The sequence below is a fragment of the Rosa chinensis genome, chromosome 1 (assembly GCF_002994745.2).
Source record: "Rosa chinensis cultivar Old Blush chromosome 1, RchiOBHm-V2, whole genome shotgun sequence".
NCBI classification, from domain to species: domain Eukaryota; kingdom Viridiplantae; phylum Streptophyta; class Magnoliopsida; order Rosales; family Rosaceae; genus Rosa; species Rosa chinensis.
The window spans coordinates 64368319-64379793 of NC_037088.1; the positions used below are offsets into that span (position 1 = coordinate 64368319).

The 11475-nt window shown below is 35.5% G+C and overlaps 1 protein-coding gene across 2 annotated transcripts; it reads right to left on the bottom strand.

Moving 5' to 3' along the window:
* Positions 1-26: 26 nt before the first annotated feature.
* Positions 27-3412, bottom strand: LOC112177860 (actin-depolymerizing factor 7). Of its 2 annotated transcripts, XM_024316169.2 has the most exons (7): positions 3040-3412; positions 2721-2862; positions 1889-1980; positions 1662-1764; positions 1433-1539; positions 357-628; positions 27-224 (listed from the first exon to the last, which is right to left on the bottom strand). In XM_024316169.2, the coding sequence occupies exons 1-7, from the start codon at positions 3346-3348 to the stop codon at positions 74-76; spliced, it is 1176 nt and encodes a 391-aa protein (XP_024171937.1). In that variant the 5' UTR covers positions 3349-3412; the 3' UTR covers positions 27-73. The 2 variants fall into 2 exon arrangements, with proteins under 2 accessions (XP_024171937.1, XP_024171892.1); XM_024316124.2 differs by lacking the exons at positions 1433-1539; positions 1662-1764; positions 1889-1980; positions 2721-2862; positions 3040-3412 and adding an exon at positions 820-961.
* Positions 3413-11475: the final 8063 nt, after the last annotated feature.

An 11475-nucleotide genomic window follows, 5' to 3' on the forward strand; every position in this document is an offset into this window, starting at 1 on the left:
AAGGAGAAGAAGGAAAAGAATCAGTGCTGAGAAATTTTAATTGTTAAGGAAATCAAGGTGGATGAGTAGCTGCTTAAAGAGCTCGGGATTTTATAATGTCAAAGCTCAATTCACTTGGATCAGTTGCTTGCAACTCAACTTGAATGCCATCCAATTCTCTCTTGAATCTATCTTTGGAGCTAGCATACACCATCTTCATTCTCACCTTTGATGTATCAGGTGACCTATTATTTTCGAAAATGAGATCAATCAAAGCTTCATGCATATGCAGGATTTATTATCAATCCAAACAAGAAGTAAAATTGACCAACTTAAAAAAAAAAAAAAAAAAAAAAATTGACCAACTTATAAGTTACCAGGCAATGAAGAAAATCTTGCTTTTCTGGCAGTTCTCAATAGTGGTGAAATCAAGATCAAACACAGCATAGCGGCACTCCTCCGCAGGCAGCGAGGCTGTGAAATCATCGTAAGTTTCGTCTGGCTCTCCAAGTTTCTCTACCACCACTTCTTGCTTATCAATCTTGAATATAATGAAACGATGGTTTCTCTTGGCTTTTAGCTCCAAGAACTTCTGCTTGCACTCCTCATTCACGGCTAGGCCAGACACTGCAAAGCCAGGCGAGGCGGCCTAGGCACCCCAACATTTGGTTTAAGCAACAAGAGAACAAAACCAAGAAAAATTTCCATGCATAGAACCAGAAAAATATATGTTTTTGCTCAAAAGTGTTACATGCGTCTTTACAAATTTCATTCGTACCATTTTCATTCATTTCTATATAATCTTCATTATGAACTGAGAGAAAGAAAGTTCAGACGTACCATTTTGTCGTCAGAAAGAGACCGAAGTGTTGTGTGAAATGAAGAAGAAAGAGAAAGATGGAGAGTATAGCAGAGGAGAGATCCTTATTTTTGGGGAGGCAAGAGGGATGAGAAAATTGCGGGAAAGGAGAGAAATTTTAGGAGAAACAAGGGTTGAGAATTCTCTAAGCTTTTACGGCTGATCATGTCCACAATTAATCATATCAGCTGTGATCGAAATTAAAGGGATAAGAGAATACACGAATAAAAATATAGAGAAAACGAGTGCAATGATCAAATCATTAAGAAGAAAGGAGCTAGTCTTTTCCTTTAGGCAAGACAAGGCAACACAAAAAATACATCATGATAAATATGTCACCGAAAGTGAACATTACATTAAGAATCTTCTTAGCACTGGCAGCATTAAAAATAGCATTACATTAGAACTAAGAGAAGATCGAAGCTCTGGCATATATTTTCCACTACGGCAAAATCGTTGGTGTCATTAGGAAGACCGGAGAGATTCACATGAATTTGAACATTATCCGGCAAAATTTACTATTTTGGGACCCTGTTTCTTCTTTGATTTTACGTTACTTTCTTGTTGAAGAGAAGCAGTACCAACTACATTGGCAGACTCGTCTACTGTTTTGGCAACAGTCTTCTCACCTATGAAACTGAAATCATCCTCGAGATCATCTCCACTCGCAAATTTGGTAACCTTTCCTCTTGGTTCATTCCCTGAAAATAACAAGAAAACAAGGAGAACCAAACTTAGAAGAATGCCAGCTAACTTAACTGATAAGAGCACCTTTTACAAACTAATTGAAATAAATGAGGGCTGCACAATATCAAAAACTTACATTTGGGATTAGAATTGCCAGAACCTATTGAATTCCTGCTGTCTTTGTTAGGACAATCTCGTGCCAAATGTGTCACACCACCACATATTTTACAAGAACCACCCTAAGAAACAAAATAGCACAAACATGAATCAATAACCTCTCCTAAGAACCTAGTTCCCTGTTAAGATTAATAATATAGTATCAATGACATGGTAAAGTGAAGATCACATATGTAAGTCATTTACCTTGGGATAAATCCCATGAGAGTTTTTAGGACAGTCCTTGCTCAGGTGACCAGTCTCGTTACAGACGAAGCACTTGGCAAATTTAGTTCCTCCTGCATCACCAGATGAACAAATATGAATAACATAACAATGACATGAACATGATTGCAAGCTTCATCACCAGATTGACACAAGTCCATGTGTGATCAAATCACCCTCAGGTTAGCTCAATTTCAATTCATTAGTTCAGAGCTAATATAACAAGCATCAAATATAGTTAATGATCGCACATGACATATACAAGTAACAGCTCAAAACATATACTTAAGCACTTGAAAATCACCAAACAAATTCCTCTTTTTGATTATCTGAGTCATGAGTACTTCCAGTAGAATTAAGAACACAGACTCAGGAATTAAGGGTGAAGCAGAGGGAAAAAAAATCTTCTAACCTATGTGATTTCAGTAGCTTGTAGTTGTAGAATACAGTTTTTATTTCTAAACCTCCTAGATAGTAAATACTCAAGTTCATGTTTCTTCAAGAAGCTCCATTCAAACCCCAAAAGTTCACTTTGTTATATATATAGAATAATTAATCACTATTAAACCCAATTCCGCCTGAGGATTACTCCATTCAGAAAACGATATGATTTCAGTTGGATAATTGAGCCTTTGCATTGTTCATCTAAACATCAAATGCACGCTGTCATGTTGATCTAAAATCAGTTCATCAGAGATGTGCAATATATATCACTAAACAAGCACACTAAATCCTAGCCCCTTAATATATCCTGCAAACATCACTTAAGAATCAAACCAACTAAACTGTAATCTAAAATACAGCAGTAACTTACCATCTTGAAGAGATAAGGGGCATCTAGAGAGCGAATGCCCGGTTTCCCCACAATTATAGCATAACTTCGCCTCCGTATCATTCTCATTCTTCTTTTGGCAATTCTTCAGACTATGCCCGCGTTGTCGACAAAACAAGCATATCTGCAAAGCACATCATATAAACACAAACCCATCAACATAATTTTCTCTCATGTACATTACTAAATGCTATACACACATTCATGATCCATATTTCCATCTACCAGTAACCAATTTCTGCATAAACCCAGATAGAGAAAACTGAAACTAAACCAGAATTGGGTACAAGAATCACTGAACCTTGTGCCTATCCCACTCAGCTTTCTCAGGGCAAAGCTTGGCAATATGGTCAGTGCCTTTACAAATGAAGCAGCTATCTCCGGGCTTCATACCAGGGACTCTAAGTGGGTGTTTACTCCGAGACTTCTTGGCTGCTCTATTGGGGTCATTGGGCGCTCCAGATTCTGATCTCTTGCGCTTGAAACTGGGCTTCTTTACCTTCTTCTTCTTGCTTGGGTCTTTCGGGGGAGTTGGCTCTGGGGTTTTAACCAGTTCTGGGTGCTCTGCTCTGAATCTCTTGCGTGCCTCTCTCTGTCTTTTGTTCGCCATGTTTAGTCTGCGAAAGGAGGAGGGGAGAGTTTGAGAGGGTTTTGGGGTGGGTGCTTTGAGGGTTCAAGGAGATGGGAGATCAGCTGCGGGGAGGAGCACTATAGTTAACTTAGGTGTCTTAGTAAATGGGCCTGCATTTGGAGTTCAACCCAATATTAAGGTGAAAATCAGTTATTGTGTTGTGTTCTTGCTCTTTCTGTCTTCTTCTTCTTCTTTTTTCAATATTATGTAAAAGAGAGAAAAATTGATGGAGTGATAAATATGAAAGCAGATCATATTGCTTGAAATATCTTTTCTTTACATATACTAATTATAAAATCTTAAAGGTGTATGATTATTAGAGTTTTAGTAATCAATAAGAACATGTTAAAGTTTGAGAGTGAATGACTTGCATAGTCAATTCGGAGATTGTCTAATTATGGAAAAGTAAAATATGTTGTATGGTAATTTGCTTGTAGTTATAGAAACAAAAATAAGCAAAAAAATAGTGCTATGTTGTTGTGTTCTTTATCTGTTATTATTCAATGCAGAACAAAAATTGATGGAGAGGCAAGGACTTGATTTCAATTTTATTCCATTTCAAAATTAGCTAAAGATATTTTTAATTATCTTTATAAAAAAATACAACAAAAAAATATTTTTTATCATAAAAATTATTTCAATTACTATAAGTCAATTAACTTTAAAAATAGGGAAAAATTCATGAATAGTACCCAAAGCATAAATTTTGGTACATTTAATATGAAAAGTATTTCATATACGTACACGGCGTCAATAACTCCGTCAGTCCGCATGCCATTACTCACATAATGAAGGGCAGAATTGATTTTTCATTTGTCAATGGGTTTCCTATCTCTCACACTCACTTTGTCTCTCTGACTCTCCCTCTCTCCCAACCTCGCTCATCGAATCCAAATACCTCCACAGCTCACCAATGGCCTCCGATGACCTCTCCTCCGTGTCGACCACCGCTGCTACAAGAACCCCAAGGCCTGGCCCGCTCGCGTTGTTCCTCTGCCACATGTTTCTCGCTCCTCTCATGTTGACTTTCTCTGTATTATCTCTAACCTTTCAAGTTTCAATCTCTTCCTTCTCTCTTCTTTCTCTCAGGTATGCTGATGCTCTCAAAGCAAGCGCATAATTTAACCCTGAAAATATCGTTAGTAGTATAAGCAAATAGGGATCGTTCTATTCCGGGGATTGAGGGTACACTTGTAATTGTGAAACAAATAAAGAAAAGTATTATTTACAAAAATAAAATAAAGAATATAAATATATACAATTGTATAAACAAATAAAGAATTAAAATAATAAAGTATTATTTACAAAAATAAAATAAAGAATAGAAATATATACAAATAACAAAATAAAAAGGGGGGGGGGGTTTAAGAATTAAAGAATTAAAAATTAAAATAAAGAAAATATAAAAACACATGTACAAGAATGAAACATAAGAAACAAAGATTAAACCCTAGTTTATCATTGAATTCGAATTAACCCTACATTGTTCTTCCAAGTCATGTGAAAGGAGTTGATCATGTGAAACATTCGAAAGCAAACGATTTCCCATATTTTACTTTTCAATGCTAATTAATCTAAGTACGTGAAAGCACATAGACTAATCCTATCAAACATGTAATCAAGCCCTAGAAAGCTAGTCAATCATGACATGTTCAACGCATGAAACACATAGAAAGGCTATCAACTCAAGTGTACAACTTAGTATGAATAAGTTCACCTAATTGCAATCCTCTTCAATTGAATTTGATTTTTGTCCAAAACCTTTACTACTTTGATTCAAGTTTACACAAAACTAAAAGTCGATTTCATGTTCTTAAACCTAGCACCATTCATATCAAAACCCTAAGTGTTTCGAACCACATAAGATTAAAATACAAAAGATATCTATAAAGCAAATTCAATCGAACAATCACACATAAGCAACTTTGGAATCACAACATAAGAATCGAAATTCTTTATTCAATCATAAAATTTCAGAATATAAACCTTGTTCAAACATAAATGTCAACTAAAAACAATTCTCATGAAACTAAGCAAGATTACAAAGAAAGAGGTTGAATTACACCGTGAGATGGAGATGGGGATGAAGGATGAAACGTTATGGATTCTTGAATCTCGAAAGCAAGCTTCAAGGTGGAGGATGGATGATGATGCTCACGGCTCCTTCTTCTTCTTCTTCTCCCTTGCTTGAAACGTTGAATGCACTAGAGGATGGAGAGAAAATGGAAAGGAAATGGAGAGACAAAGAAGATGGAATGGATGAAGGAATTGGTGGGAAAATTGAAAGGAAATGGTGAGACAAGGAGATGAAATGGATGAAGGAATTTGTGATTGAGAGTGAGAGGAGAAGGTGTTTAAATAGGGAAGAAAAAGAAGAGTGAAATGATGAGTGGAAGAAAAATAATGAAAGTGGAGTATGAAAGTGATTTGTAGAATATGGAAAAGAAAGAGAAATGAAGAAATGAAAGCAAAGCATGAAAGTGCAGCAACATGGAAGTGATGATGATCTATTAAAGAGATTGTAGAAAAAATATATCCAAGGAAAACGAGAAAAGCATCTAGCTTTCTTCATGTGGGTGGGAAACATGAATATGTGGTGTTGAGTTGTTTTCAGGTCAGTTTCTGCCCCTTTATTCCTTCAATTATTTCTCCAACAAGACTTCATTATATGCCTTCGACTTCTTCATATGAAATGTTCCACTATGAGTGTAGATCATCTTGGCAAATTTTCAGAGCTTCAATCCATGTGGTTGGGCCGGAAATGCTGCTGGACCTCTTACAGGTCCAGTTTTCCGGTTTTGCTTCTGTAGAAAATTAGGCTGATTGTTTGAAGGCCTTCCACTCATATTTTTCTCTGGAACTCTTCATAAGAAATGATCCTTTGGGTGTCTAGAATGGATCTGGAAGGTTTCAGCTCATTTTAATTTCATTTGGTCAGGCGGCCGCTCCTTCTTCTTTGCTTGGCTTGGTTTCTCCTAGCCGGAGTAGGAATATGTGTAAAATTGATCTTTTAGTACATTTCCATTTTCATCTACTCCAATGTACCTTCATCTTTGCTCCCCTTGGTGTTCGCAAGCTCCTCTTTCCATTTATGAGTTCATTTCCACTTTTTAGCTCGGAGGTCCTGAAAATAGAAACTAATAAGAAAAATAGAAACTTTCCTAAACTGAAAATGGAAACTTACTAAAAATGATAAATAGAAACTATAAAAATAGAAAATTTTTACAAATAGGAACTTTCCCAATCAAAGAATGAAAACTTTCCTAAACAGGGTTTTAATAAGGAAATAACGCAAGAAATGTAGGGAAAAACAAGTAAAACATCGCATTAAAATGCTCCTATCATATGCCATCTCTTTTCTTCTCTCTGCCTGCTTTGCACCATTGGCATCACCAACTACAATCGGAGGTCCGAGTTCGACTCGGACTCGGACTCTCGCAACATGTCGGACTCGGCGGCGTTCTTCGAGTTGTTGTGTCAGCGCCAGGAGGGTAAAATATGGGGGTGTTCGTCTTCTTCGAGCTCAAATTGGCGATCGCCCTAATGCCCAAACATCGCCAAGCTTGGCGTCGAGAAATTCGATAATGGCAATGGTGGCCGCTTCTCACAACCTCATTTACCCAGCCTACAACTTCTCTATCATCGAGTATTTTCATCGCTTTCCCGCGACAACATCACATCTTCAGGTCAAATTTTTTAGTTTTGACTTCCTTCGAATAGGTATTTCTGGTCTAAACCTCTTGGTGAGCTGTGGAGGTATTTGGATTCGATTGACTATGCGCGAAGAATAGCGTAAGAGCCCACTCTTTTCGATTAGTTCTGGGAGGACCAGCGGTTGTCATCAGCTGTGATGGTAGGACGCTGTGTTGAAAGGGTGGTGCTTGCACGCTGCACTGTGCAAGCAGGTGAGAGAGAGAGAGAGAGAGAGAGAGAGAGAGAGAGAGAGAGAGATTGTGCCCAGAGTAAGAGAGATGGAGAGCTAGGTACCCACAGTAAGAGAAGAGAGAGGGCTGAGTGCTCATAGTATAAAATTTAAAGCGACAGTTTTACCCCTTAAAATACTACCAGTTGGCACCAAACTAATGGCGTCAATGACGTAGTGTATGCTTACTGGTCATTTTTGAAACCTCATGTACCAAAGTTTATGTTTTGGAAATTGATGTGCTGAAATTCGTAGGGATCCATAGTTCAGGACCACTTACCAAATTTTTCCCTAAAAAATAAGAACATATATATATATATATATATATATATATATAACATATCCAAAATGTTAAAATATATCTTAGGGCTATGATTTAGCCTTGACGGGTTGGAGACAATTGATGTTAGATTAATGAATAGTACAAAATTCAAGGCTATTTTTAGCCCTTTGGGTTGGAGATGGCCTTAAATTTTAAGGATTGGCTATTACATGCAGTAGCTAGTCTAAATACAGTGCAGTTTGGTAAAGTAATGATGCTTATATGGGCAATTTGGAAGAATAGAAATACTTAAGTGTGGGAGGGTGTCAAACAACACCCCTGTGATTTTGTTTTATTGTCGTTGGGTTGGCTAGCAGAATTCTCAAAAGAAAATGCAACTGGACAGCAACCAAGAGTACAACGTCAGGGATCGGTAGCACCTATGCAGGGTTGGTTCAAATGTAATACTGATGGATCCTTCTTATCACAAACTGGCAGAGGAGGTGGTGGCTTAATTTTCCATGATGAAATTGGCTACTTCAAGGCTGCAGCTACCAAACCAGTTAGGCACCTCACTTCTCCCTTCCACGCGGAGTTGTTTGCACTGAATGAGGAGTAAAGCTCGTTGAATTCTTACACTATGAGCGGGTTGTCTTTGAAACGGATTGTCTAGTCTTGGCTCAGGCTATGCACCAAGAAGAAGAAGACTTTTCTAAGGTGAGTTTTCTTTTAGAAGATGTCAAGAACAATATCAGAAGACATGTTGATTACAAAGTAGCTTATGCACCTCGTGAAGAAAATAAAATAGCTCCTAATTTAGTTAATCAAGCACTATGTAATAGTGATAGCCAAACTTGATTTGGAATTGCTCCCGAAAGTATAAGGGATGTCATTCTAAACGAGTGTACTCGTTAATTGTTTCAATAAAATTCCTTTTCAAAAAAAGAGTCGAACCCTGAAAATTAAGAAAGTATATCCCATTGCTCTACCAATTGAGCTACATCCCCAACTTAAAATATTAATATATTTTTTCTGTAAATATAATAGGTTTTAGAGTTCTTGACTACTTGACTTGCATAGTCAATTGAAGATTTGCATGATTACCAAAAAGTAAAATGTGATGCATAGTCATATCCTATTGCTTTACCAATTGAGTTACATCCCCAATTTGGTTATTAACGAGATCTTAACGATTGACAAATCCTTTAGAAACACAAGGAAAAAAATAAAATAATGGAGACGCAAGGAGTCGAACCCTAATAAATAAGAAAGCGTATCCCATTGCTCTACCAATGGAGCTACATCCCCAACATGGAATAGTAATACATATTTTTTGTACATATAATAAGTTTTAGTGTTCTTGACTACTTGACTTGCATAGTCAATTGAAGATTTGAATAGTTACAAGAAAGTAAAATGTGATGCATAGTCATATCCTATGGCTTTACCAATTGAGCTACATCTCCGATTTGGTCATTAACAAGATCTTAACGGTTGACAAATTCTTTAGAAATACTAGAAAAAATAAAATTTGATTTCAAAACAAAAAAAAAAATTAACGAAGAAGTAAGGAGTCAAACCCTGATAAATAAGAAAGCGTATCCCATTTCTCTACCAATTGAGCTACATCCCCAATTTGAAATATTAATATATATTTTCTGTACATATAATAAGTATTAGAGTTATTCAAAAAAAAAAAGTATTAGAGTTCTTGACTGCTTGACTTGCATAGTCAATTGAAGATTTGAATGGTTACAAGAAAGTAAAATGTGATGCATAGTCATATCCTATTGCTTTACCAGTTGAGCTACATCTCCGATTTGGTTATTAACGAGATCTTAACGATTGACAAATTCATTAGAAACACAAGGAAAAAAATAAAAATTTCTTTCAAAAAAAATAAATTAATGGAGACGCAAGGAGTCGAACCCTGATAAATAAGAAAGCGTATCCCATTGCTCTACCAATTGAGCTACATCCCCAACTTGGAATATTAATATATATATTTTCTACATATAATAAGTTTTAGTGTTCTTGACTACTTGACTTGCATAGTAAATTGAAGATTTTAATGGTTACAAGAAAATAAAATGTGATGCATAGTCATATCCTATGGCTTCACCAATTGAGCTACATCTCTGATTTGGTTGTTAATGAGATCTTAACGGTTGACAAATTCTTTAGAAACACTAGAAAAATAAAAATTGCTTTAAAAAAAACAAAATTAATGGAGACGCAAGGAGTCGAACCCTGATAAATAAGAAAGCGTATCCCATTGCTCTACCAATTGAGCTACATCCCCAATTTGAAATATTAATATATATTTTATGTACATATAATAAGTATTAGAGTTCTTGACTGCTTGACTAGCATACTCAACTGAAGATTTGCATGGTTAATTACAACTTACAAGAAAGTAAAATGTGATGCATAGTCATATCCTTTTGCTTTACCAATTGAGCTACATATCCGATTTGGTTATTAACGAGATCTTAACATTTGACAAATTCTTTAGAAACACAAGGAAAAAAAAAATCTTTCAAAAAAAAAATTAATGGAGACGCAAAGAGTTGAACCCTGATAAATAAGAAAGCGTTGAACCCTGATAAATAAGAAAGCGTATCACATTGCTCTACCAATTGAGCTACATCCCCAACTTGGGATATTAATATATATTTTTTGTACATATAATAAGTTTTAGTGTTCTTGACTGCTTGACTTGCATGGTCAATTGAAGATTTGAATGGTTACAAGAAAGTAAAATGTGATGCATAGTCATATCCTATGGCTTTATCAATTGAGCTACATCTCCGATTTGGTTATTAACGAGATCTTAACGGTTGACAAATTCTTTAGAAACACTAGAAAAAATAAAATTTGCTTTCAAAAAAAAAAAAATTAACGGAGAAGTACGGAGTCAAACCCTGATAAATAAGAAAGCGTATCCCATTGCTCTACCAATTGAGCTACATCCCCAATTTGAAATATTAATATATATTTTCTGTACATATAATAAGTATTAGAATTATTCGAAGAAAAAAAATGTATTAGAGTTCTTGACTGCTTGACTTGCATAGTCAATTGAAGATTTGAATGGTTACAAGAAAGTAAAATGTGATGCATAGTCGTATCCTACTGCTTTACCAGTTGAGCTTCATCTCCGATTTGGTTATTAACGAGATCTTAACGATTGACAAATTCATTAGAAACACAAGGAAAAAAATAAAAATTTCTTTCAAAAAAAAATAAATTAATGGAGACGCAAGGAGTCGAACCCTGATAAATAAGAAAGCGTATCCCATTGCTCTACCAATTGAGCTACATCCCCAACTTGGAATATTAATATATATTTTTTCTACATATAATAAGTTTTAGTGTTCTTGACTACTTGACTTGCATAGTAAATTGAAGATTTTAATGGTTACAAGAAAATAAAATGTGATGCATAGTCATATCCTATGGCTTCACCAATTGAGCTATATCTCTGATTTGGTTGTTAATGAGATCTTAACGGTTGACAAATTCTTTAGAAACACTAGAAAAATAAAAATTGCTTTAAAAAAATAAAAATTAATGGAGACGCAAGGAGTCGAACCCTGATAAATAAGAAAGCGTATCCCATTGCTCTACCAATTGAGCTACATCGGTACATCCCCAATTTGAAATATTAATATATATTTTATGTACATATAATAAGTATTAGAGTTCTTGACTGCTTGACTTGCATACTCAATTGAAGATTTGCATGGTTACAACTTACAAGAAAGTAAAATGTGATGCATAGTCATATCCTTTTGCTTTACCAATTGTGCTACATCTCTGATTTGGTTATTAACGAGATCTTAATGTTTGACAAATTCTTTAGAAACACAAGGAAAAAAAAAATTAATGGAAACGCAAGGAGTCGAACCCTGATAAATAA